The sequence below is a fragment of the Oenanthe melanoleuca genome, chromosome 20 (assembly GCF_029582105.1).
Source record: "Oenanthe melanoleuca isolate GR-GAL-2019-014 chromosome 20, OMel1.0, whole genome shotgun sequence".
Classification (NCBI taxonomy): domain Eukaryota; kingdom Metazoa; phylum Chordata; class Aves; order Passeriformes; family Muscicapidae; genus Oenanthe; species Oenanthe melanoleuca.
The window spans coordinates 576,289-604,094 of NC_079353.1; the positions used below are offsets into that span (position 1 = coordinate 576,289).

The 27,806-nt window shown below is 46.4% G+C and overlaps 1 protein-coding gene and 1 long non-coding RNA gene across 3 annotated transcripts in view; both read left to right on the forward strand.

The window, feature by feature from the left end:
- The window catches only part of LOC130261511 (uncharacterized), a 284,970-nt gene that overhangs the window by 173,814 nt on the left and 83,350 nt on the right, over positions 1-27,806 (forward strand). The gene's annotated exons all lie outside the window — the stretch shown is intronic.
- On the forward strand, positions 9,041-27,701 carry SLC9A8 (solute carrier family 9 member A8). Its single transcript, XM_056507815.1, has 16 exons — positions 9,041-9,101; positions 10,182-10,360; positions 10,663-10,743; positions 13,611-13,669; positions 15,710-15,793; positions 16,719-16,820; positions 17,643-17,677; positions 18,230-18,373; positions 19,580-19,718; positions 20,858-20,963; positions 21,114-21,230; positions 21,949-22,031; positions 23,220-23,331; positions 23,688-23,908; positions 24,939-25,085; positions 26,264-27,701. Exons 1-16 carry the CDS (start codon positions 9,094-9,096, stop codon positions 26,393-26,395), a joined length of 1,749 nt encoding a protein of 582 aa, XP_056363790.1. The 5' UTR covers positions 9,041-9,093; the 3' UTR covers positions 26,396-27,701.

Here is a 27,806-nt window from a genome sequence, read left to right on the forward strand (position 1 = left end):
AAGAGAGATGTTCAAGGTTATGGTGTTTGTGATCCCAAGTAACATTTATGAGCTTTCCTAGGAATGGCCCAACACCTGCCTGAGGATGCAAAGTGCTGACACAATTCCTTATCTTGCTTTCTTGCTTGTACAGCTTTGCTTCACTTACTGAACTGCCTTTGTCCCAACACACTCCTTTCTTCTCACTTTTGTCCTCCTGATCTTCTCTCCCATCTGACTGGAGAGGAGTGAGCATCTGGCTGGGTATTTACCAGCCCACCACAGCTGGATTGCTTTCCTTCCATTGTCTTTTCTCTTTCTTTCATAAAATATCCCTTTTTTCCTATGAGAAGTTATCACTCATGTGGCATTTGTTATTGATGCTTTTCCACTTCACCTCTCCAGAATCTGCATTTGTCCCCTTATCTATGCTGCAGGATGCAGGAGCCATGTTCTCTGCCCAGGTCACAGGGAAGGATGTCCTGGGTCCTGTGGGTCCTGCATGTTGGGTGTCAAAAGTGATTTGTGAAGTAGGTGTGAACAGGAGCTGTGTTTTATCAACAAAGTAATTGCTGTCCTGGTGAGGGATTGCAGGGATAACAGAAGCAGGAGAACATTCTTTTACTTCTTACACTTCAGAGAATGCCCATAAAAACCACCAGCAGCAGCCTCTGACAGGAAGGAGATGTGGAAGACTGTGGTGTACCAGGCTGAGCACAACTTTCAGGTGATTGTTCTTCTCTCTGCTCTGATTTTGCTGGATACTGAACACAATAATTATATCATTTCAGCCGTGAAACTTCTCTTTCCCAGCAGAGGCACCATGGACAAGGTAATGGAGCCTCCCAAAACTTCTAGGTCCTCCTGCTTGTACTCCCAACACCCTGCTAGGTGGCACTGGGCAGAGGTGTCTGCCTAGCTGCAGCATGGCTGCTGAGCAGAGCGGGCTGGAGGCCAGGAACAGCTGGGAAATAGGTGTGCACACTGGCACACACTTTGGGGAGCCCCCTGTGCCCCCTGTGTCCCAGCTGCCTTTGCCAGGCTGTCCTTTACTGGCAAAGGGCAGAGCAGACTGGCATCCTTCTTGGAAGGGTCCTGCATTTCCTCCTGGGAGGGCTGGCAGCTCTGGAGGCAGCTTGGGAGCAGGATGCTGTGACACGTCCTGGGAGTGCCCAGCAGCTCCAGGCTCCTGCCATCAGCCAGAAATGCAGTTGTTTGTACAGTTGCTCTCCTTTCCAATCACCATTTGTTTGCAGACATGTCACAGCAGATGCACCTCACCAGTACAACAGATCCCCGGACTCATTTGCAGCTGGCAGCAGTAAATGTAATCCAGCTAACCAAACACTCTGTTTATCAGAGTTGTCACAAAGATCTGTTAATTCCCATTGACAGAAGGGCTTTCAGGATAGTCTGTAATAAGGAAAGAGGAAGAACTTTTAATTTATAGACCAACAAGAATGTAATCCAGAGAATACTGAGCCCTGCCCTTAATAAACAGGTATTCAGCATTTAGAGGAGCCCTGGGCACAGTGAGGAGGGGAGCTGTGCAGAAGGAGGGCAGGGCTCAGGCAAGGCCAAGCTTTCTGCACTGCTATTTGTGCAGCTGGTGCTGGGGTTTCACCTCCTGGGTGAAGAAGGGCTCCTGCCCCAGCAGCAGCTGCTGCCTGTCCACGAGGGCAAACGTGGGCACAGGGCTCACAGCTCCCTCAGCTTGGCCCCTGGCCAAGGGATCTGCTGAAACCAGGCCCAGATCAGAAAAGGAGGTGGCAGTGCTCACAGTGCAGCAGGGCCTGGCTGCCAGGGCAAGCTGCAGATAGCAGAAGTTTCTGTGATTCGTATATACTGAGGAGTAGCTGGAGGGGCTTACCCTGCTCTTTGACTGCTGAGATGCCTCCTTACAGCTTTGGGGGTGGGAAAGGGGAGCAGTTGGTTGTTTAAACTCTAATTCTGGCCTGGCCATAATTGATTGTTCTATTCTTCTTCTTCTTCTTTTTCTTTTCTTTTTTTTTTTTTTTTTTTTTTTTTTTTCCCTCCCCTTAATTTACAAATGATTATTTCTACTGCTGTTTTCTTCTTTCCCTGTCATTCCCTACAAACACACACACACACATGCAATGTGCCATCCAATTCTGGGATGGATGCACATGTACCAAATACATAAATGCACTCCAGAAATCACACTTGGGGCAGGGTGCAGGAGGCTCAAACTTGCAATGCTGGTTTGAAATGAAGCATTGAAGAGCCCTTTGGAAAAAGAAAATAGACTCACTTGAGGAAGAGATCCAGGAAGAAATGGAAAAGGATGTTAGTCATCACTGCCTTCTCACATCTCATGTTGTGAGGGTGCAGAAGTCCTTGGGCAGTGCTGGGAAGAAGATGGGGCTGCAGGACCTGGCCTGTGCAGGGGGCTGTGCCCCTGGGGCTGGCAGCAGAACCAGCAGGAGCTGCCCCGTGCTGGGCTCCAGCCCATCTGGCTGCTTGCCTGCAGGGTGCAGAATGGGCAGATAAGTAAGTGGTGTTAGTGAGAGCCATCTGTGCCTGTAAACACACCAAAACCTCTGCACTGGGAGACTGGGGTGAAAAAGTGGGAGCAGGTTTCCCCAGTGTGTTTGTGTCCCAAGATGAAGTGTTGGTCACAAAGCAGGTGGAAGGGACCCTGTGAGACACTTGACTTGCTGCCTGTTCTGGGCCTGTTTCTGCAGCCTCTCTGTGCCTCAGCTCGTGCTGAAGCCTGGCACTAAACATGGCCCATTTGTGCTGGAGAGTCACGTCTGAGACAGAGGGCCCAGCACACACTGCTGGGAGAGGAGAGGGGCCTTGGTGAGTCACGGCACAGCACCAGCTCTGAGATTCATCAAATGCCTGAGCTCACTGTCAAAAAAACTCAGTGTTTAAAGCAAAAAACGAGAGAGGGAAATTCCTCTGTGTCCTGTGTGTGGGGTAGCTCGTCCTGGCCGTACCTGTCAGTGGCAGAGCCCGGTGAGCCAGTGACTGTGCACAGGGACAGCCCTGTGCCTGCCTGGCACGGCAGCTGCTGCAGTGGCAGGGCAGAGCCAGCACCTACAAACCTCTGCTGCCAAAAACAGAGACGTGAGGCTGGGGTCAGGAGAGCTGCACTTCCCTGGAAAGCAGTCAGGGCTGGAGAAGCTGGCATCACTTCTCAGCAAGGCGCTCCTCAGCCCATGGCCATCCAGGGCGCGGGAGGAGCTCGTCTCCCCAGCCCGTGTCAGCCAGCAGTGCCAGCAGGTGACGTGGCCGTGTCCTTGGGGACACTCCCTCCAATGCCCTTTGGGGCCCTGTTTCCAGGGCCTGGTTCCCTTTGCATTCCAGGTGAATCACAGCCTTTGGTGCCTGGCTACAGCAGCACATCTTGCTGGGCACTGGCTGCAGCCAGGCTGTGTGATTCCCACTGTCACTGCTTCCTCCTGGAAAAACTCCAGATTGAGCATGTCAAAACCAGCCTAAACATGCAAGGAAAAGCAAACAAACCAAGCATCCAATAGTTTCAAACAACAGACAACAAAGCAACAGGAGAGACATTATCTGTTGAGAAGTACTGCCTGGAATTTGCCTGCCTGTTTATTTATGTTTATACATGCAAGTCTCTGTATATATATGCACCCAAGCTTATGCCTACTGCACATAGCTAGAGAACAAGAGAATCAAATGCTAAGGCAACTAAGGAATAGAAAAACCACTCTGTACAGTGGAGGGTCTAAAGTATTTTCAGCATTTTTTCAGTCAGACTAAGAGAATCTTCCACATCTATCCCAAAGCAATAAAGCAAATCAAATGCTGGTGCTTTCCCTGCCTCCTTCGTGGCAGCTGAACCCTCACCTGTGCAATATAGAAATGTCCTTAGTTTAATAACAAAGATCATTCATCTGCCCTGTGAAAGTACAGCCAGTTCTCTCTTTTTCAGTCTCAGACTGAGAGGGGAGTGAGAGCAGATGATCCATTTGCACAGATGATATTCTCAGGCCAATGCAGCTCTCCAGCACCCACATCCCAGCCCACCAAGGTCTTCAGCAGCTGTAATGGGGCCAATCCTGGGTGATGCTGAAGCCCCCAAAGGCAGGTCTTTTGTAAGCAATAACTGCCCTGTTGGTATTGTGGTTCCATAGCCATGGGTATGCCTTCCTCACAGGTATGGCCATTTTAAGGCTGCTGCTGATCTTGGTGTTCTCAATATTGCTGATTTTGTCTTTGAAAACACTGGCTCATTTTGGATTTTGGCCTATACTATTCCATGCCAGAATCAGGATCTGGCTTCAGGTGAGTTTAGAGCTGAATCCCTCTCCATAATCCAGGAAATATTTTATCTTTACTATGAATCCAAGCTTGGAGGGGAACTGGTATATTTTAGCACTTGTAGCATAGTTCTACAATACATCTAGTTGAAGCTCTCCCACCTTCCCTACACCTGGCAGCCTCCTCCCCCTGCTGCTGTATCCCCCTGCAGAAGGAAGTTCAGCACTCTTTCAGGGAGAATTGACTCAGGGCTGACTTCAGCATGCCTGAGATCACCATGTTTGTAGATAATCTGAAAGGCAAACCCACATGTCTGCAAGGCCAAAGACTGTCATAAGAGCTAAACCAACTCCCTAGAGTAAATCTGGGATGGCCTTGGTCTTTAGAGCTGACAGACTCCACTCCTGAGCCAGAACAAAGTCCTGGGCTGTAAATTAGCACCTTCCCCAGATTTCCAGCACAAGGTTACAGCTGGTCACTAACACATCTGTGCCTGCCCTCCATGTTCTACACTGCTATCTAGTTAGGCTGCTCTGCATAATTTAAGAATTAAAACTAAACACTATGTTACCTACAGCCACATCATCCTAGATGAGCTTAAACAACTGTGAAATCCCTGCCATCTATTAAAAGCAACATTCAGCACATGCATTAATCAACAGATGCTCAGTAGCTGTGCATCAGAAAACCACAAGTGAGAAGCAGCCTGAGCAGCCTCCTGCCAAAATTACTGCTTTCCTTGTGACCAAGTCCTTGAAACACCGAGTGCAGTGCGGTGCTGGAGTGCTGCTTGGCCTGGTTACCTCAGTGGCAGCAGCACGGACTGGCCCCTCTCCACTGGAAACAACAGGTCAGACAGGCAGTGGTATTTCCTGCTGGTGAGTCAGAGATGAGACATGAAAATCACTATCTCTTTGCACAGAGCATTTGGGACGTTATAATTTGTTATCACCTGTGCTTGCTTCACCCCGAGAGTGCTGTGCTGTGGTGCAGCACTCAGCTCAGTGGAAGGAGATGGTTCAGAGTGCTGACCTGCTGCAGTTTCCTGTTCTCACACTGTAGCCTGACCCAGCAGCCCTGCTGCCTCCTGCTCTGATGCTCCCCCTCCAACAGGGTTCCCTGGACCCTTGTTCTCCATCTACCTTTTTCCCTTTTCCTGTTTTTTATTTTTTTTCCCTTCAGATCTTGGCCTTTGTGAGGTTCAGTCCTGGGTTTGTGTTTATGTTGCCAGGCCTCTACTTTCCTGGCTAAATCTTCCTCCCTTCCACATTCCTTCCTGAATCCATCCCATGGCTCCAAACCCCATCTGCAGTTTCCCTTTGGCCAGGGCCAGCAGGCACAGTGAGGACAAGGTCAGTCACATCCTGAAGAGTTACATCTGTACTCATCTCTGTTCTGCACCAGTCCCTCATGATTAAAAGCACATGACAGCTAAAAGGCCAGTAAAACAAAACAAGCGTGGAGCTTTCTGATCACACCAGTTGAAAGATTTAAGGAACAAAAACAACACAAAAAGTGAGGCTGAGGCCAAAGCCAAAACCAAAAAACCCCAAACAAGACAAAAGCAAAGAAATAGCAAACCAGTACAATTTCTGGCCTGCTTTCTTAGGCCAGATGACCTACTCATTATGCCAAACACAACTCGAGTGACTGGGAAAGAGAGTTTTAAGGTTTTCCTGCACTGGTGTGGTACAGAACTGAGCACTGCTCTGGAGAGCAGGGTAGGAGCCCTTTGCTGCTGGTGAAGGTCACACAGCACTCCAGCCATGCCCTTTGCCCTGACCAGCACAGCTGCCATGGCTCTTCCACCACTGGCTGACTGGATTTAAAATACCAAGAGTGGCCACAGCTACTCCTGCCTCAATCAGTGTGGGCACAGCTGCAGGGGAGGAGGAGCAGACAGATGCCTGCCTTGGCACCAGCTGTGAAATGCAGCCAGGGGGTTTCCAGCTGCACAGCAGGAAGAGTCCTTCACCCTGAGGGTGGTGCAGCACGAGGACAGGTCTCCCAGAGCAGCTCCATCCATGGAGAGGGGACATTCCATCCTTAGAGATTTTCGAAATTTCTCTGCACAAGATCCTGAGCAAGCCCTCTGACCATGAAGCTGGAGCTGCTGTAAACAGAGTATGGACTGGAGCTCCCCAGAGGTGCTTTTAATGCTATTTTTCTCCTGTTTCTTGGAGGACAGGAAAAGGACCTGCCAGGACTGGGCTGCATAGCTGGGGAGCTTCTTCCTGTCCTGTGACCCAGAGCACGAGCTGTTCTGCATGGAGGAGAGAGGACATGGCCCCACTGTCCTTCTCTGCCCAATCCCACTGACTGTCCCTCCATCCCTTTCAATGTAACTTCTGACTTTTTCACTGTGTTTCCCAGAAAAGCAAAGAAAAACTCCAAAAGTTATTATGAGCAAAAAAAATGCAAGTTTGCAGAAAATTCATTTCTTCTTAGAGGCGTTCTCAAGGGAAACACTGATGATTCACCTTTTAGTGATCAGCTACTTCCAGCCATCCCTGGAAAACTCTGAATTTTAGTTTTCACAGAAAAAAGGAAGACGGTATTCACAAGGAAATTTCCTGTGTTTCATCAGCTTAAGTGTATCTCATTCTGGATCAAACTTCATTATTTATGGATGAAGTGTTGTTCAAAATCTCTACTCCAGCACATCATGAAAACAGATCAAAAAGCAGGAGTGCTTGAGTTTCTGATGAGTTGGAGGCCTGCAGTCCCACCGTTTCCAAGTGGAGGAAGATGTGCACATCACTCTGGAAATCGGCTTGCACCACTTTGCAAAGTGCCACTCTCATTTTTCAGTGGCACCTGTGGGCTCTGAGTCACCCCATGAGCTGTGCCTCGGCTGAGGCCATGCACTCTGTCCCAAATGCTTCTGGGATGCAGAGAGTGAGTTAAAGCAGATGGGGATTAGCAAACCGCAGACCGTCGGAAATTAGCCGGTGTGGAAATAAACCCTTGGTCAGAACTGGGGTAAGACTATCTAAGTAGGTCACCACAGACCACATCAGATGAGCAGAGGTGTAGGTTCAGTCTGTCAACATGAAACCAGACATTCTCCAGCTCTGTCCTGCCAGTAACACGGAGAAAAACAGCTGCTGTCCCAGTCACTGGGTTTAAAATTCAGACATGCTCATGCCTATTCAGGTGGCTTTCACTTTTATGTAAATGAGTGTCATGAAACTGAAATTTCATTTGATTAAGTTCACAGCGGGTATTTCAGAGGGCCTTTAAAACAATCTGAGGTACTCAAATCAACAAGTGTGTTTGTACAACTCCCCTTTTATTTCCTGAGCTAGTCAAACCAGGAATGCATGTGATGCTGTTGTACACTGTCCCATGTCCCCCAAACATCTCAGCATCTCAAACTTACACTGGATGGATGGATGGATGGAGGGATGGATGGAGGGATGGATGGATGATGGATGGATGGATGATGGATGGATAATGGATGGATGGATCTCCCCAAATGGCTTTATAAGCTGGAAGGTGCTAATTAGCTTCATTTGCCAGGATGCAGAGGAGAGTTTAGAGACCCAACCCCAGCAGCAGCTGGGCTAGGAGGGCATTTGAACTTAGACCAGTTAAAGCTGATCTAAACTTTATTTTAATCTGCTGATTAAAATTGCTAATTCATTACTCACTGATTTTAATTTTAATTCAAGTGCATTTTTACACTGTTTTTGAGGCAGTGGCCTTCTGATTCAGTTCAGTGGGACTTGTTGGATGCTTTGCTGCTGCTGCAAGGCTGTGCCCTCACACAGGGCAGCCCAGCCAGCAGGAAGGGCTCGGGAGCTGCAGGTGCACATGATGGGAACAGCCAGGATCCAGCTCCTGCCCTCAGCACATCACTGATGGGAACAGCCAGGATCCACGGGGACAGTCAGGATCCACAGGAACAGTCAGAATCCACGCGAATAGCCAGGACCCATAGGGACAGTCAGGATCCATGGGGACAGCCAGGATCCATAGGGACAGTCAGGATCCATGGGGACTGCCAGGATCCATGGGGACAGTCAGGATCCATGGGGACAGCCAGGATCCATAGGGACAGTCAGGATCCATGGGGACAACCAGGATCCATGGGGACAGCCAGGATCCATAGGGACAGCCAGGATCCATGGGGACAGTCAGGATCCATGGGGACAGCCAGGATCCATAGGGACAGCCAGGATCCATGGGGACAGTCAGGATCCATGGGGACAGCCAGGATCCATAGGGACAGCTCCTGCCCTCGGCACGGTGGAGCAGGCCTGTGTGACACTGCAGCACATGTCGCAGGGGTTACAGCCAGGTGTGCAGAGCAGCCTCAGAAACCAGCCTGGGCCAGCAGGACCTCAGCGGTGGCTCTGGGCACAGGGAGCGATGGCGGCTCTGGGGATATGGAGCCATGGCGGCGCTGAGGGGCAGGACACGATGGCGGCTCTGAGGGACAGGGAGCAATGGTGGCTTTGGGGACAGGACACGATGGCGGCTCTGAGGGGCAGGACACGATGGCAGCTCTGAGGGACAGGAAGCAACGGTGGCTTTGGGGACAGGACGTGATGGCGGCTCTGAGGGGCAGGAAGCAATGGTGGCTTTGGGGACAGGACACGATGGTGGCTCTGAGGGGCAGGAAGCAATGGTGGCTTTGGGGACAGGACACGATGGCGGCGCCGTAGCCGCTGCCCCGCCGATAGGGGGCGCCCCAGGCGCCGCCGCCCCGGAGCGCAGCGCGGGAACGCGCCGTGCCCGGCCCGCGCGCCCCCGGCCCGCTGTCACGTGACGCGGCGGCGGCGCGCGCCCGGACGTGGCCGCCCAGCGCCGGAAGCGGCGGCGCGCGGGGCGCTGTGGGAGCGAGAGCCCGGCAAGATGGCGGAGTGAGTGCGGGGCGGCGGGGGCGGCCGGGGCTGCGGGCACGGCTGTGCTGTGCATTGCTGGGCCGGGCTGTGCCGGGCCGCGCCGCGGCGGTGCGGTGAGCGATGCCGAGGGCTCCGGGGCTGGAGGCGGCAGGGCCGGGCCGCTATCCCGGTGGCACGGGGTCTGATCGCGGGGTTGTGGCTGTACGAACCCGGATGGCCTGGGCGTGCCCTCGGCTGTCCCTGCATGTCTGGCTGTCCCTGCATGCCAGGCTGTCCCTGCATGCCAGGCTGTCCCTGCATGTCTGGCTGTCCCTGCATGCCAGGCTGTCCCTGCATGTCTGGCTGTCCCTGCATGTCTGGCTGTCTCTGCATTCCAGGCTGTCCCTGCATGCCAGGCCGTCCCTGCATGCCAGGCTGTCCCTGCATGTCTGGCTGTCCCTGCATGCCAGGCTGTCCCTGCATGCCAGGCTGTCTCTGCATGCCAGGCTGTCCCTGCATGCCAGGCTGTCTCTGCATGCCAGGCTGTCCCTGCATGCCAGGCTGTCTCTGCATGCCAGGCTGTCCCTGCATGCCAGGCTGTCCCTGCATGTCTGGCTGTCCCTGCATGTCTGGCTGTCTCTGCATGCCAGGCTGTCCCTGCATGCCAGGCTGTCCCTGCATGTCTGGCTGTCCCTGCATGCCAGGCTGTCCCTGCATGTCTGGCTGTCACTGCATGCCAGGCTGTCACTGCATGTCTGGCTGTCACTGCATGTCTGGCTGTCCCTGCATGCCAGGCTGTCCCTGCATGCCAGGCTGTCCCTGCATGTCTGGCTGTCCCTGCATGCCAGGCTGTCCCTGCATGTCTGGCTGTCACTGCATGCCCAGGGTCTGTGGTGTGTGAAGCAGCTCCCCAGCATTCAGCTCCATGAACAGGAACTTCTAGTGTTTGTCTAAGCAGAGACTGCTTTTAAAACACAGCCATGATGAGCTGGTCACCAGTACGAGTTCAGTATGATCTGGTGGTTGGTTGATGTGGTGGGCTTTACCATCCTGCTCCCATCCAGTATAAACTCATATTATATTATTATAATCACATACGATATTGTATTATCCTGACAGGTCTGCAAATGCCACCCATGAAGTCATCAATGCCACCTTCCACACTCTGCTGGCTGCTACTACCAAGCTGGTGGCTCCTACCCCTCCCAAGCCCATCCTTCCAGTTCAGACTGGAGTCCAGGCACAGCAAGAGGAGCAGTCTAGTGGCATGACGATCTTTTTTAGTCTTCTTGTTATAGGTGAATGATGAACTGACAGTCTGGTAATCTCTGTTAACTGTGTCTGAGGACACAGACCTCTCAAAATCATAATGGTTTATTTCTCTGGCTCTCTCTGTGAGGTGGATTTTGCACAGGCACAGGGGTTGAGAACATTTATGGTGGTGGGAGCTACTGCTTACCCTGGTGCTTCTTGGTTTATTGCCAAAGTGAAGTCTACTACATCATTAGGAGGAGTTTGCTTGTGTATTTGAAAAATACTAATTAAAAGTATATTTTGTTCTTTTCCAACACTCCTGAATATCCATTTTTTCCCTTCACAGCTATTTGCATCATATTGGTGCATTTACTGATAGAATACCGGCTTCATTTTTTACCAGAGAGCGTGGCTGTTGTTTCCTTAGGTGAGTAACCATGACATTTTTGTGTTGGATTTGTCTTAGTCTAGGGACTGTCAGTAGTGTGCACTGGAGATAATGGTCTGTTGTGTGTTAGGCATCACTAGAAAGATGCAGCAAACTGGATGCAGTGAAGAAAACAACTAATTAATAGAGTTAAATTGATTGAAGAAATAAAGGAATGAGCATACATGCAGAGACTGGCCCAGGATAATGACAGTAGGGATGTCAGTACCTGAGTTCTTTGGCTTCTTCCTCTAGTTTGCATCCTCAGGGTAGGACAAGATGTGCAGCACTCCCTGGTCATGAGGCTCCAGCCTTCCCTTTGAGGTACATGTGTTTATCTGGTGTTGTTGGATTTTAATGTGGCTGGGAACTGCAACTATCCTGAAAACTCTCCTGGACTGCCAGATCCTTAACTATCCCAGCAGCACCATGGCAAGAGCTCTTCCTATGGCTAGAGCTACAAGAGTGTCTCCCTTCATGCATATCTAGTCCTTACTTAATTTGGATTAAATTTGGACTGTTCCTGAGCCTATAATTTCATGTCAGGATAATTTAATTTATTTTTATGCTCTTGGGCCAGCTTGTGTCCCTGCTCCTGCTGAGCTGTGCAGGGCAGCAGAGGCACAGACATCCTCCTCTTTCTGTTTCTTGTATTGGCATCTCAGCTGCAAGAGAAGGGTTTTAGCTGTTGGATTTAGTATTGGTGTGTGCTGTGTTCCTGTGAGTCCCAGCAAAATCTTGTTCAAGAAACAGGAGGGCTCCTTGCCAGGGCTGTCTCTGCTGCTCAGGGTGGGGCAGAAGGAGCAGTGCTGCCTCTCTTGTGTTCTGTTCTGAGGCTGTGCAGGAACATGCTCTGCTGGGTTTTGGGGTGACCACAGCAGTCTGTCCCCCCAGTGAGGTGACATGATAGCAGCAGTGCCATTCCTGTGAGTCAGCAGGGTGTTATGCCCAGGTAACAGATGGCCTGTGTCATTTCAGCCTTGTGTAGTTGTTTTATAGGCTCGGTCATGTTGGAGGTGCTCTCAGCCCTGCTGGCAGGACTCTGCACCTGCACAAGCACTGGGGCTGCCAGCTCAGTGCTGCTCACCCTCTGCTCTGCAGTGCTCTGCACAGCTGAGAGCACACCTGAGGTTCAAGTATCCAATTGTGCCAGCAGTGCCAGAAACGAGGTGTGTCCTATTTTGATTTGTAAATTAAGCAAACGCTCTCAGGAAGTTATTGAGGGCTAATAAAAGTGACAGCAGAGAAGAGAGGTACAATTTTCTCAAGTGTTTTTCCTCCCATTGTCTAAGCTGCTTGGAAACTACTGGTTTATGGTTTCTAGGGGGTGTGTCTCTCCTGTGGACAGGGTGGAAGTGCATTCTCTGAGTCTAGATTTTGATCCTCATCCTTACAAGTTGCTGGAATTTTGTTGGTAAAAATAATTCCCAGAAATGTTTTTCTCTTTGATTTGTTACTGAGTTTTAACACAGTCTCAGGAAAATGAAGGTTGGTTGCAATAAGAAAATGCCTATAAAATTTTCCAAAAAAATGAGGTATAGATTTATTGTTACAGACTTACCCTTCTAATTAGCCCATTGACAAAACTGACTTGCCTGATTTAACAGAAGCAGCTGATCAAAACCTACATTCATTCATTTAGTAATAAAGGAAGAATAGTTTGTAAATGTATGTGGCATGTGAGTGGCCGTGTCTGCATTCTGTCCTTCAAGGAACAGCAGACCTTTGATGTTCCTTCATTTATGTTTTCCTCTTCCTTTCCATAGAAACCATTTCATGGAACAATTATTTCTCCCCTCTGGGACTGATGCCTTCCCAGATTTCTGTATAAAAGAAGGCTTAGGCCCCCTGGCTTTGTGTGTGTGACACATCCATCAGCAGTAATCCATGTGATTCTGTTTGTGAGACTCTTTTGTTAGCTGCAGCATGAGAGGAGGTCTCATGAGTTACAGGAAAGCACACTTAACATGAGTTACAGGAAAGCATTCTGGAAGCTGTGCAGACACTCTGTACCTTTCATTTGGAGTATTTGACTTCTGTGTCTCAATGTTTAACTGTGAAGTCTCCATTCTGTAAATAATGAAACAACTCTGCAGAAACACTGATCTGAAATTCCCTATAACTACTTGAAAACAATTAACACCAGTTCATGAGTTAGCTTCATGACTTCCAGAAGAAATCTTGTTACAGTTTTATGTGTTTATGTTTGAAGATATATGGGAGGAAAGAGTATGATAACCTTTAACCACAGAGTGTGCAGCAACCTTGATAAAATTCTTGTATATTCACATTATTTCTACATGACTTAAACAGTGTGTAACTCATTTGGAAAACAGTTCTGACAAGGTCTCCACCCTGATCAGAGTTTGTTGCCTTCCTCATTGCCAGAAAGTGCTGTGATTTCATTCAAACAAAATTCACTTGTGTGGAGAAGACTGATTTCCTTTAAGCTGCTTTAACTGCAGATAGCATTGAAGTGACACAGAGCACAGATGCCTAACTCATAACTTGCTGATTCTTCTGCAAGAAAGGTGAAATCTCATTTGAGTGCAGCTTGGATAAGTGGTTTTGAGTAGTTAAGCCTGTTATCTTTCTGAACCAGTGAGCATCACACTCTCAGTGGGTCTGTTTGGAGTTGGGATGTCCCAAGAGACAATCTGTAGTGCAGGGAAGCTCTGCAGTTATGTAACATATTGGAAACTGGGTGTTTGGGTATTAAACCCAAAACCACTCAGTGCTTTAGTGGTTTGGGAATGAAAGACTTGCTGCACTATGTTTTGCCTTGTTTTCACTTCTAAAACTTGGAGAGCTGATAAACAGTGACATGTTTTGTGGCTATTTCAGAATGTTTTCTTCTTTTCTCCTAGGTATCCTTATGGGAGCTTTTATAAAAATCATAGAGGCTCAAAAGCTGGCCAACTGGAAGGTATAGTTGTAACAATTAATTTTTAATTGTAGAAAAATCCCTAAATTTATGAAAAAGGCTTTGTAATACTTGATGTTTTAGAGGGCAAATCCTGGCAGAACTTTCTCCAAGTCTACAGTGAAGCAAGGATTTTGCTTCCTGCTGTTTATCCACATTATCAAAGCAATGAACTCTTCACTGTTCCTGCTTTAATTTAAAATCTTGCAACATTTAAACTGTGATTTTGTTTCACAGCACCAAATTTGACTTAAAATTGAAAATCAGTTAAGTGACATCAGCATTTTAAATTAGTTTCTTATGGATTAAATAAAATAATCTGAGTAAGATCGTGTATGTAAGAGGAGAAAAAACTTCATGCTCTGATTTGAGCACTTGTTCTCTAAACATGGGAAATACTGATTACAGCTGATGAATTACATGGAGGTTTTCTGGGAAGTGTTGGTCTCAGCTTGGGAGGCACTGGGGAGCTGTGGTTGCTCATGTTGTCAGCCAAGGTGAAAGGCCACAGATACCACATTATTATTGCTTATTTGAGTTACTTTCACTGTAATAAAGCTTGGGTTTTAACACAGGCTGTTGTAATTTTAGATGTGAAATTTTCTAGTTAATTATGGTCTTTATTACATGGTTCTAAATTTGCTAAATATCTTCTGTTTATCTGACAAGATAAAAAATGAAATATTTGACTGCAGGCTATATTCCTGTACAAAGCAAATCTTGGATCATATCTCTGCCCTGAAAACTTTGCTGTGTAATTTCTAGTGATCCCACCTTACTAAGTGTTCATTCCAGTTCACCACTGAGGCCTTGTGCTTGCTGGTGGTTCTTGGCTAGCAGAGTCCTCATGTTTTATTTTCCTCTGCTTCCACACAGCACAAACACAGTCCTTCCTTTCCATTGTTCTCCCTTCCTTGTCCAGCTCTGGTTTCAGGGGCTGTCCCCAGTGCAGTGACTCAGAGCTGAGGGTTTTGTTCTGGTGCAGTGGCTGTGCTGGCAGCAGCAGCAGTGTCAGCCATGGTTCACAGCATTGTTTGTGCACAGTCATGGGCTGGAGCATTTCAGCCCAAAGGATGAGTTTTGTTTGCTAAGCCCCCCAAATCCTCTAAGATGATTATCACTGGTACAGGCAGGATTGAGATTTTAAAGAGATGAGCACCTCTGGTTTGAAAGCTGATGTTGGAACAAAACAGTCCATCAGCTGTTTACCCTGGGTTTAAACAAGTTAATCTGGGCTTGGGAGGTGACAAACCTGTGTTCAGTGCTGGGGGACCAGGAGGGTAAAGACACTGGCCCCTCAGCCTGGGAATCATTTGCCTTCTGTGTTACTCTGCCTGCAGAGAGACCAGGGTGCCAGGCTGGGGTACAGCATGAGCAGTGTTAGCCAGGAGATGAGATAAGTGACAAAGACTGGGGACACAAAAATAGCATCTTACCTCATGGTGGGTTCCAGTTTTATCACTGTGATGGCAAAAGGAGCCATCAGAGTAGCACCATTCAATTCAGGCAGAAATTCCATTTGCTGAGAAGAGCCCAGCCTCAGGCCCCTCAGGTGGTGTGTCACCTGAGCCTGGTCACCTGCAGGGCCCTAGGCTGGTGATGTGATTTTCTTGTCAGGTGATGAGTTTTCCAGTGAAACTGCTTGGTCCCAGTTAACCTGTTCTGTTCCAGCAGTGGCCAAGGGGTCACTGTTCCTTGGCAGTCCTTACAGATCTCCAGACTCTCACATAAAGTGGGAATAGTTTTTGTAGAAACAGGAGGATTTTTCCTTTACCATAAATAACCTATTTTCTATGCAGTTTATTTGGAGACAGTAATTTAAAATAAGTAACTCCTAGATTTCTATCACTGGGTTGAAAAAGAACAATGGAAGTAGCAGCTCTGGAATAGTTCACTGCTCTTCAGTCTTCTACTTTGTGATAAGAAGGGGGAAAGATTTTTCATTTTCCATCACTATTTTTTAAATAGCTTTTCTTTTGGAGGATTTGATGTTATTTCAATAAGGATAATATCCCTGAAATTATAATTAATTTTTTTTTGCAGGAAGAAGAAATGTTTCGTCCAAATATGTTTTTTCTGCTTTTGCTTCCACCTATTATATTTGAATCAGGATATTCACTGCACAAGGTCAGTCCCTGCCAGACACTCATTTTGGATATTGAGGTTTTGTTTGGAACAGATTCTGCTTTTAGTTATCTTAATGAAGCTTAGGATAATTGCATTAAATTCCATTATATTAATCATTAGGGAATTGAGAGTGCAAGATTTGAACCACTTGAGCCTGGAGTGCAGTGAGTGCAGCCTGCTGCTGATAACTGAGTGCTGGCAGGCACAGCACACACGGGTTTGCCTGGGCTGGAGAGGTTTCTCAGCTCAGCAGGGCTGCACAAGGGCTGCTCTGGAGGAGGAGGGGTGGGAAGGTGTAAGATGAGGAGTGGGAAAGGTGTGGTCACCCACAGCTGAAGAAGAGGGAAATGTGTGTAGTTCTGACCCTTGCTGGGGCTGTGTTTCCATGAGCATTTCTCACAGCTCTCCTCCTGCCTGAGGGGTTTGGTGCTGCCTTGGGCTGCCCTTCTGCTCCAGCTGTGCTGCAGGACAGGGAGGGGACAGTGGCCCTGGTGACACCAGGGACTGGTACCAGCACTGGAGACCTTTTAGTGCAAAATCACAAGTAATGGATTAGAACTGGGAAGTGTCCAAGCCTTTTTCACATGCCCTGTCTCCAGCAGAGGGACTAACTTACACTTCTGCCAGGTGGGGAATATGTCAGTGCTGGTGGATATCCAGCTGTTTGCCTGAGGATTGGGTTCTTGTTGTGGTGCCAGACTGGGAATCACTCCTGGGAATCAGAGGAATTGCTGTTGTCCTCAAGAGAGCTGCAGTCTCTCTGGGCAGATGGTGTGGATATGTGTCCTCGGGTCCCTGGACACAAACTGAGCATTTATAATCAGAAACCCAGTTGTGAATTAGAATCTAATTAAATGCAAACCCAAACATGAGTTTTCCTTCAGGCCATTTTTACTAATTTACTTATTTTATTACTGTGTTCCAGGGTAATTTTTTTCAGAACATTGGTTCCATCATTCTGTTCTCAGTGTTTGGCACTGCAATATCAGCATTCATTGTAGGTGGAGGAATCTATTTCCTGGGCCGGGTAAGACTTACTGCTTTGAAGCACTTCAGTTTATCTGGCTCCTTATTTGCAAGTCCCTGTTTCAAGGGCAGACAAATAGAGTGAAAGTGAATTCCTGGTCACAAAGTCCAGCTCTCTGCTCTCACAAAGGCAGTGCTGTACAACCCCTGCCATGGAAGTGGCTGGAGTTCCCTTCCCTGGAAGTGCTCAGGAGCTCTCCATGGTCCATGGACATTATCCATGGGTGAGGTTCCAGGGGCCCTGTGGGGCAGGAGGGGTGGAGTAGGTGACCTCAGGTGTCCCTTCCAACCTGAGCCACTCTGTGACACAGCATGTGCTGTGGGAAAAGCAATTAAGACTTGAGTTTTAATTTTCTTAACTTCCACAATCTTGCTGTTGGAAGGCTGTTCCAAAACCTGTGCACCTGTGTTCTCTAGAGCCATCTTATACTCTACAATAGGAGTTTTTTCATTTTATTTTTTGCTGCTGTGATTTGGTGTTTCCTGTTGATTACATATAGACACAGATATTTATCTTTTCTCTCAGACTTCATTCTGGTAGGCCAAGCATTCTGTATTTTCCTCTTTGCCAGATACTCAGATTTCTCTTCCTTTGAATGTCTTGGCTACTCTGCTCACCTGACTCTGCTGTAATTCCCTGATCTTGGGTGACCAGAATTGTAGCAGTAGATTACTGTTGGAGGGCAGTGTTAAACTGGTAACATCACTACTGTGAATTTTACTTCCTCATAATCCCATAAACTTGGGATTTGATGAACAGTTTGTTTTTTAAGAGCAGCAGAACACACAGTTGATTGTGATTATGTTCTGTCTGTTCTTTCAGGCTGATGTAATTTATAAACTCAACATGACAGACAGGTAAGCTCTTGGGGAAATGGTGTAGTGTATGAAATGAAGCTTTCCTCAGCATAGCTGCAGGTGGGAAATGCTCTGCAGTTGGCCACCTCTTTTGGTTAGTGTTTAGATTGCTGAGATTCAACATTGAATAACTAAGAAATAGATGGAACACTTCTATACCCTATTTATTACACCCTTATTTCCAAATAGTGTTGTATTATATTCCATTCTGTTGCATTCTAGTTATTCTGTTCCATGCTCAGTTATTTCTTTAGACAGATACTGGGTATTTTAACCAAACTTAAATTTGTAAACTTAGATTAGTTGGTATTATTAATTTGTGTGATAAGGGTATAACTTCCTTGTCCAAATCTTCTCTTAAAAGCCAGAGTAAGTTTTTCAGTATCAATAATGTAGATTTTTTCAAGAACTTGGCAAGTTGCTTTGAAGGGAAAGAGAGTACAACTTATCACTGTGTGGAAACTGTAGCACAAGTGGGCTTTGTTACTGTTGTTCATATAAGTTACTAGGTAGGTATTTTTTCATCTAGTTTCCTCTTTTGTGTTCTCCCAGTTTTGCATTTGGCTCATTGATATCTGCAGTTGACCCTGTGGCTACTATTGCCATTTTCAATGCCCTTAATGTGGATCCTGTGCTGAACATGTTGGTTTTTGGAGAAAGTATTCTCAACGATGCAGTCTCAATTGTCCTGACCAAGTAAGTGCATTGGAGCTCACATGTTTATGGAGACAGTGACTTCATCATTTCCTGTTTCTCAGATATACAGTAATTCTTCCATCTTCATTTGGAACAAAAGGTGCATTTCAGGTTAAAGCTGGATCTTGTGTGGTGCTTCTGTGTAAAAAGCAATCCATAACATGAATGTTTACAGAAAACAGGAATGATTTCCTCATTCCCCCTACCTCAGTGCCTTATCTCATTGACCTAGATCATGGATTGTTTTCTAATTCCATCCATTTTCAGCTCTCTTTCCATCTGAGGGTCCTGACAGCAGGAGCCCCACATGTCACCTGTCAGGCACAGCAATACTCACCTTCCCAGAGCTGCTCTGTCTCTGTGCCATTGTGGCTGGGGAGGAATGCAGCAGCATCCATGCTTGGGGTTGTGTTTGTGCTGGGGCTGCCATGGGAAAGAGGAGCATCCAATATCCTTACCTTTCACCTATGATAATTCTTTGGGGCTGAAAGAGTGAAACATGGATAGATAGATCTTTGTGTTATTGCTGAAGCCAATAGATGTCACTGGGAATGTGTAGGAGAAGCAGCTGTACCAAGTCAGAGTAATTTTCTAATGAATTAATTGCTTTTATTACAGTTGTGGTACCTTCAGGGAAGATGCTGAAGGCTAAAAGCAGCAAGAGAAACACTAGCTATAATCTATGTGTTCTTTGCAAAGAATTTTCATGAAATACATTCCTGAATTCAAAGAGGCTTCTCCCCTTTCCTGTTAAGAGCTGCTTTGTTTTCCATCAGTGACCTTCTTGTCTCTCATCCACACCTAAATATTTGATGAGAGTTCTTCCTGTTCATTTGTTCCTCTCAGAGGAATCACATGAGTTTTTAACATTGTAAAATGTGTTTTCTTTTCCTTTTCAAGGTTGGAACATTGTTTTGAGATCCTGGGCATCACCATAGCCTATTTATGCCATTCTGGGGTTCTTCAGAGGAGCAGGGCTGGGTTTTTAGCAGAATTAGGTTTCCCTTTGGGGATTACACTAAGGCTTGATTTAACATCTTTTGACATTCTCCTTGTTACATATATCACAGTAAAAGCCTTTTAAGAGTGGTAGCAACAAAGAAATGGGAGTCTTTTTTGTTGTTATGCTCAAAAGATGTTTGATATTTTTGGATCCAGGCTTAGAATGTAACCATTTCTTTTTATTTCTCTTTTAATTGTATCTAGCACAGCAGAAGGTTTGACAAGGGAAAATATGTCAGATGTAAGTGGATGGCAAACCTTCCTACAGGCACTGGGATACTTTCTCAAGATGTTCTTTGGCTCTGCAGCACTTGGCACACTTACTGGTCTTATTTCTGCATTAATATCCTTTTTTAATTTTGGTGATGTATATGTATTGGTGAACTGCAACATTCTAGTAGTATTTTTCTTTCATCTTCTCCAGCATTTCTTAGAGGGTATTTCTTAGTAGACATTATTTTGGTTTTATGCTAGTGTGCATGGATGTGTATTAAAAGTGGCATCAAATTTTTATGAACATAATTAAGGTCAGAAATGTTGTATAATAGCTTATGTGCACTGGAGTGTTATAAGATATGGTAATTGTTTTGTAAATTCAAAATATATTAATTCCATTTCAATACCAATCCATTTTAACAAGCATATGGCTTCTTTTTTACATACATAAACCAGTTAATTAAAAAGGAAAAAAAGCTGCTTTTCCTGAGGGCCTTTGAGTCAGCCCAGCCCATTTGTCCCTGTGGATCATGTGCAGGCAGCTGAATGCAGGAACTGTTCTGTTTGGATTTATCCTGGGCTCTCTTTTGCCTCTTCCACTTCCATGAATTGGTTGTTAAACAAGCCAGGAGCTGCTCTGCTGAGATCAGGAAGGCTGTTTGCTGTACCTTTGTTACTTTTGGGGTTGTTTGATGCTAGCTCTGAGTTCCCTGTGTGAGCTCAGGGCAGTTACTCCTTCAGCTGGGACACACTGCAAACACTTGGTTTGTAAACAACAGGAATAGAATGTTTGATTCAATACAGACATATTTCCCCTTTTGGTTCATCAGCCTAATTCAACAAACTTTGATATTATTCCATACATCACAACAAAAGAGGGAGGCAGATAATCAGCTCTTCTCTGACTCATATCTAAATTATACTGAGTCAAAGAGAAAAGCAGTTTATTTTCCCTTTACACTTACTTGTGCCTCAAAAGTATTTGATGTACCTGTTGTTAGCAGTATTGTAGAGGCACATTAGCACAAGATCTGTTTTGTCTCTCTTCTGACAGACTTCCACCAGCAGTAGCTTCTACAGGAAGCATTCCTCACATAAGGAATGACCAACCTTTCCACACTTGAGTTGAAGGCCAATATGTAGATCTTCTTGGCTATTGAGTAAAATGCATTAACATAAACTTTGTTTTGTGATGGTATGCACACATCAGAATATTCCTTTGGTTTATTTTTTGATTTACTTTTTCCATAACGTTTCTGTATGTACGTACTAAAGCACATTGATTTAAGGAAGACACCTTCCCTAGAATTTGGGATGATGATTATCTTTGCTTACCTTCCCTATGGACTTGCAGAAGGGATCTCACTCTCAGGTGAGTGGCAAAATGAGTTCTGACCACACTGTTTGATATGTTAAAGTACTTCTATTGCTGTAGAAACACAAGGTTTTGCCTTGTGACAAGATTACTGTGGAGGTCTCAGCAGAAAATCCTTGCAGAGTCTTCTGTTGTTCTTGCCCACAGGTATCATGGCAATCCTGTTCTCTGGCATAGTGATGTCTCACTACACACACCACAACCTGTCCCCAGTGACACAGATCCTGATGCAGCAGACACTCAGAACTGTTGCTTTCATGTGTGGTAGGTGCTACCTGCTGTTAAATCCAGTGTTAATAGTTGGAAATTTCATTTGCAGGGACAGTGATTCTGTTGGTGTGAATTTGTGTGTCAGTGTGTGTCTTTAAGAGAAGAATTCCTGAGAGTGGAGGCTGGAAGGCACTCAGATGTCACCTTTCCTGCCACATTGGATAAAACAGGCAGTAAATCTCTCTCCCATCCTGCAGGCTCCTGCTAGGATTTGCCATAAGACTGGTGTCCAAATAGAGATCTCTGACCTGTGTATTCCTCTGGTTTGCTTTTAGTTCTAGGAGATGGGGTTTGAGTGGTATTTTTTCACTATTTTTTTTTAATATAAAAAGCTACCTGCAAAAAGAGTAACTTCAAATGTGGAGGCTTTTGGAAGTAGTGATACAAGCAGCTCAGAGTCCTAGAGCCTTTCCAGTTCCTTTTCCAAACCAAACCTTTGAAGAAATAACATTACAAATGTGTTCCTGCATTACAAACATGTCCCTGATTTCTGGGGGCTGCCATGAAGAATTCTGTGTTTGCAGGAGGATGCAGTGTGATCAGGGAGTGGCTTTGCTGCAAAGTGAACTCAGCCACTCCTTAGTGAGCACTAGCAGCTCTCCAGGGTTTTGTCAGGAAATCCCATTCTATGTACTTTATGTAGTAATTAATAACTGGGGTAGGAAAGGTTTTTCTGGAATTGTTTATTTAAGATGTGATTTCTCTTTTTCAGAAACGTGTGTTTTTGCATTTCTTGGCCTGTCAATTTTTAGTTTTCCTCACAAGTTTGAAATGTCCTTTGTCATCTGGTGCATAGTAGGTATTTACTTTCTTCCATACCTTTTTACATGCATTTTTGGTATTGGGGAAGGGGGAAACACCCTACAGTTAAAAGATTTTAGAATAATTGTTACAATTTATAGGTCTTTATAAAAGTTCTCAGACTCCTTTCCTAATTCTTTGTCTTTAAACCCATTTTAGTGTGCCTTAATGCAGTGACTGAATTTCCTTTCACATTGGGCTTGCCTCCATCTGTTGCCATTGTAATGGTTTAATATCAGCATGAAAAGTGTGTTCCCTTTTGCAGAGTGCAGTGAGGGCAATGTGGATTTATTTCCAGTTGTGTACAGCACACTGCCCCATCCCATGGTTCAGGGAAGAATTGTTATCTGCAGCTTCCCCAGACAGGGATATCAGCCCAGGGAGCTGCTCTGCCTGCATTGCACACAGCTTCCCTATCTAATATATGCCTAAGGTGTGACACTTCCTCCTGTGCAGCATTGCCCTCTCAGGTGTAATGCAAATTGTGTAATTTTGGGGTGATTCATAAAGGAAAACAGCACAGCCCTTCAAGGATCCTGCTGACTAATTCTAGGATATTTACCTTATCAAGGTCTGTTTGTAGTAGAGCTTAAAAACAATGTTCTGGGAAAACCTTGCCTTTTTCTGAGTTAAAGTTTTCACTGTGTGTGTTAATTGTTTGCCATTAAATCAATAGTCCCCTTTCTTTTCTTTTCCACTCTCAGAGTGTTGCTTCAGTGTGGGGAATGTTTTATAGCCATACCCAGGGAAGTGTTGAGAAACAGCCTGATGTGCTATTTGTTTGGCTCCTGGCCTTTCTGAGCAACTGGGCCCCAGGGAGACAATGGAAATACCTTACTGCCTCTTGGCTGCTGCACCAAGGGAATGATTAAAGGAGCTGAACTGAGGAGCACTTCTACCCCAAGTAATTCTTAGTCCCTGGAATGCTTCCTGGGTTCCATTTATTTATTATGAGTAAAGCAGCCTGGTCTCCATCAGTGACAGGTCTGATTTAGTTTCAGTCAAGCAGACAAAGTGCTTCAGGAGTAACATTGCACAGTGCCCTGTGCTGAGGGGTTTCACTGTTCATGGAGCACACCTGCCTGAGAGCAGAGGAGCATATTCACCTTTCCCTGTAAAACCAGCTGCAGCTGGTGGGTGTAACACATCAAATGGTCTTTTGCTTTTATTTCTGTTTTTCAGGTGCTGGTTCTGTTTGGTAGAGCAGTGAATATTTTTCCACTTTCCTACCTACTCAACTTTTTCCGTGATCATAAAATCACTCCCAAAATGATGTTTATCATGTGGTTCAGTGGTAAGTCAAAGCTCAAAATACTGAGAACCAGAAAAAATGTTTTATCTGTTTCATTGTGTGGCCCACTCTAGGAGGAGCTGGTTTTTTATTGGTTGAGCAAAGCTCAGCATTTGCACTATTCTGAAGTGCAGAGGAATGTTCTCCTTCCCCTTTGTGCTGGAGGACTTTGCTGTGAGAGCCCCACCAGAGCTTTTCTGTGTGGAGGCCCAAGAGGTTCAGTTTGAGCAGCAGTGTGTGAAATGCTCAGAGCTGCTCAGGGGTGGCAGCCAAGTGCTGGCTAGTGGCCATGCCATACTGTACAAAGGTGAGAGTTGCTGCTGAGCTCTCTGTGCTCATGCTGCCTGCCTGTCCCCCAGGGTTACGGGGTGCCATCCCCTACGCCCTCAGCCTGCACCTGGGCCTGGAGCCCATGGAGAAGCGGCAGCTGATCGGCACCACCACCATCATCATCGTGCTCTTCACCATCCTGCTGCTGGGGGGGGGCACCATGCCCCTCATCAGGCTGGTGGACATCGAGGACTCCAAACCACGCAAGAGGAACAAGAAGGATGTCAACCTCAGCAAGACAGAGAAGATGGTGGGTTTGGGGTTTTCATTCAGAGGATCACTGGGGTTTGGTGGGGGTGTTTTCAGTTTAAACATTTTTCGTGACTAGTAGATGATCTGTTACTAAAAAGTAAGATGAAGGCAGTAGGAAAAGCCATGGTAGTAGGGCAAAGCCAAGCAAAGTATCCCAAAGACAGAGTTTGGTTAGTGTTTATACAAAATGTGTTTGGACAAGGGGAGGAGAAATAGTCTTTTAATTCAATCCAATTACAAGTTGATCTATATAAATTAACCCTTGGAAAAAGATAAAGCAGATGATAGAGGATTGAGTCACATACAGAGAGAAAGTAATTTGTACAATATGAGATGGAAATTAATCATAGAAGGCAGCTGGAAATTATTTTGAAAAATTCAAAGTCCATGAGAAGGTGATAACAATAGGCCTCTCTGACTGGAGTTTATTTTAATGCAATTTCTGACAAAGCAAGAGATCAGATTCCACTCTGGAACCTCTTGTGCAAAAGACTGAAAAAACTATCACAGGACATTTCTTGCCTGTTTTTCTCTAAACCATTGAAGAGTATATGCAGGGTATTGTTCTGGAGGATCTTAAGAACATTTCTGTTTGTATGAGGTTGATTGCAGTCTGTAGAATTACCTTGCACTGCCCACACAAGGAAGTGCAGGAAGAGTGCAGGGACAGGGCTGATTTTCAGTGGGACAGTGACAGCAGTGCTGCTTGCTGGGTGGCAGCATTGTCCAGCTCACAAGAGAAAACCTGCACAGTAGAAGCCTGTTCTCAGCAATAGTGACAACACAAAACATGGAACATTTGAGGCCTTTTCCCTTTCAGCATGGAAAGGGAAGCTGAGTGTCTCTGGGCTTCGATGGCTGAACAGCCTCCTGCAGCCCTAAGCCCTGCAAGGCTGGCATGGGGATCATTTCCATTTTGTTCAGCATGGCAGCTGCTTGTCCTAAGGGAGAGCAGAGAGCAGGGGCTGCTCAGGGAGGTGGGATGGCTGCCACTTCTCCTGGGCTGTTGCAATTTGTGATTTTTCTAGGGCAACACGATAGAGTCGGAGCATTTGTCGGAGCTGACGGAGGAGGAGTACGAGGCCCAGTACGTGAAGCGGCAGAACCTCAAAGGCTTCATGCGCCTCGACGTCGAGTACTTGAACCCGTTCTTCACCAGAAGGCTCACACAAGAGGTAAGTCTTCCTTATTTCCTCAAGAAGGGAAACTGCTGGAGTTGGTTGTTGTCTTCAGTAGCACACAGGGCAGCCACTTGTGTGGGGACAGTGGGACATCAGTGTATTGCTCATGCAAAGAGAGCAGCTGCAGTGAACAGCTGCTCTGTGAGTTGGGTTAAATGAGCATCTCAGAGCTACCCCAGTTAAACTTGGTGTCAGGATTTGCTGAACTCGCCTTTAATGGTGCAGAGACCCATGAAGGGCATCAGGAATCACTGGCTGCTGCTGCTGCTGCTAGAAAAAGCTGCTGCCACTCGGGCAGAGCTTCAAAGTGCTGTCACACACAGTTCCTGCCTCTTGCTGTGACTCCTGGAGCTGGGATGTTGCTGCAGAGTGCAGTTTCTGCCTTGGAAATGGGCACCAGCATTGCACCTTCCACTTTCCAGACTTCCCAGAGACCAAGGCTCTGAGCTGTAAATGCAAAACAACACCTGACAGTAACTTAACACTGAGTGGCCCCAAGGTGTAAATACTGTGCCTTTTTCACTCCTGTGCTTCAGAAATCTGAGGCTTGTTAGCCACAGAATTCACTGTTTTTCAAATTTCTCATGGAAGCATTTTGGCTGTGCAGTTCATAATTTTGTGTAAGGGTACATTCCATCTTCCAAGCCTGCTCAAAAGTACTGCTTTTCCTCTTGTTTTGTACTTTTCAAAAGTACCCTTTCAGCACTTTCCTACAAAAACTAAAGTAATTTATTGCAAAACCAGAAAGGAATCAAGAAACCAAATAAGCATCTGATTAGTAGTTGGTAGCCAAAAGCACGGGCTGCCATCCAGATTGCAACCAAAGGCTGGAAAAATAAGCATGTGAATCACCAGGGCAGGCCACAAGCTTCCCAGTGTCCCTGGGAACATGAGGAGAGGCAAAGCCAGGCCCTGCAGACAGCACTGGGATTGTTGTAACACACAGAGCAGGACTGTCTAGAGAACACAGGTAAAAGCACCCATCATCAAAGCTCATCTGCAGCAATAATTACTGACTGAGCACCTGGTGAGTGTTTTCTGGTGGGAAGCAGGATGGCTGTGTGTGCTCAGAGAGCAGGAGCAAGGATTTCCTGAGGAATGTGTGCACTGTGCCCTGCTGTGCCCTGGCACTGGGGTCCTGCAGCAGCTCCCAATGCTCCCTTTGCCCGCAGGACCTGCACGACGGGCGCATCCAGATGAAGACCCTGACCAACAAGTGGTACGAGGAGGTTCGCCAGGGCCCCTCGGGCTCGGAGGACGATGAGCAGGAGCTGCTGCAGCAGAGCGGGGCGGGGCCGCGCTGAGCTCGGGCCGGGGCCGCGCTGAGCCCGGGGGCTCCCCCTGCAGAGCTCCCCTGTCCTCGTCCAGTGACACCACAGCTCTGCTGGGACTCTCCAGGAAGGGAAACCCACAAGGGTCGGACCCTGCATGGGCTGAAGGAAGAACCCTTTGTTCAGGCTTGACTGCATAGCCAATTCCACACAGCCCGTTGAAAAGCTGAACCATCTGCCATGAAATGATGACATTGTTAATGGGGGGGCTTCTTCCCTTCCCAAAACCTGCTGTGACCACACACTGCAGTACAGGGCCATTGTGGCTCTGCAGAACAGAACAAATTGCACTTTACCTTTTATATATATATATATATAAAAACATATTCACTCACAGCATGAAAAGAATTGACAGTTTATACTGTGAATTTGTTTCAGCACTAGTAAGGGAATTTGACTGGAGGAAATGTATAGTTTATAGAATTTGCACATCTTGAACCCAGAAAAGATGCATACCTTGACAAGAGCAGATGCTGCACATACAGGGAATCGCCTCTGAAAATGTAGTTTTCTCTCTCAAGAAATTCTTGATTTCTGTTTTATGGAACTTTTTGGTTTTAATACTAAGGGATCCAATCCACAGTACTGATTATAGCATGGTTTTGGGGAAGTGGGGGCCTGTGACAGCACAGAATTGTATTTGAAATTGTAGTTTCTTTTCTTTGGCTAAAGCCAGTTGCAGTTGGGTCTCTATAATTGGCAGTTGCTCCTTGCTGGCACTTTGGCTTCAAATCTTAGCAAAGAGCAGCTTCTGTTTTGCCTAATTTATGAGGTGTCCCTAACACTCCAGAATTCACCAGTGGAATTTTTAAGCTTCAGTAGAAGCAAAAGCAGCAAGTACATGAAGAAAAAAGAGCCTACAAAATGTAATCCAGGTACAGAAAGATTAATACTGCACGTGGCTGAAGCAGCCCCTGCTGGGAAGTGCCAAACAGCTTCCATTAAGCTGTCCCATTTTTCTCTTCTGCTTACACTGTCAGAATCTTTGGTACCCCTGCATTTGTTCTCCCAGTGTTTGCTCAGCGTTGCCAGCACCTGAACGTGTTTGTTGCACGTTTGCCATGGTGACACGTGCAGCAGTTTGCTCCCACTGCCAAATTCCTCCTTGGCCGTTTGCATATCCACTGCCAGGATGGGAATTACCGTTCATCTCCCAAATCTGACATGCAAATGCACATGTTTGTTTCTGAAGATGTGAGACTTACTTTTGGTCTGGTTTTGCTACTGAGTTTTTTAATCCACTGCTTACCTATTGAGAGAATAAAAGTTCAAGAATGTATTTGGAGTCCTGAACCTGTTGTCTGAGCAGCTTTTCAAAATACCCCATCTTGTCCCCTGCTGCCTTTCCCTGCCTGTGGAGAGGGCCTCATCAATATTTGCTTGA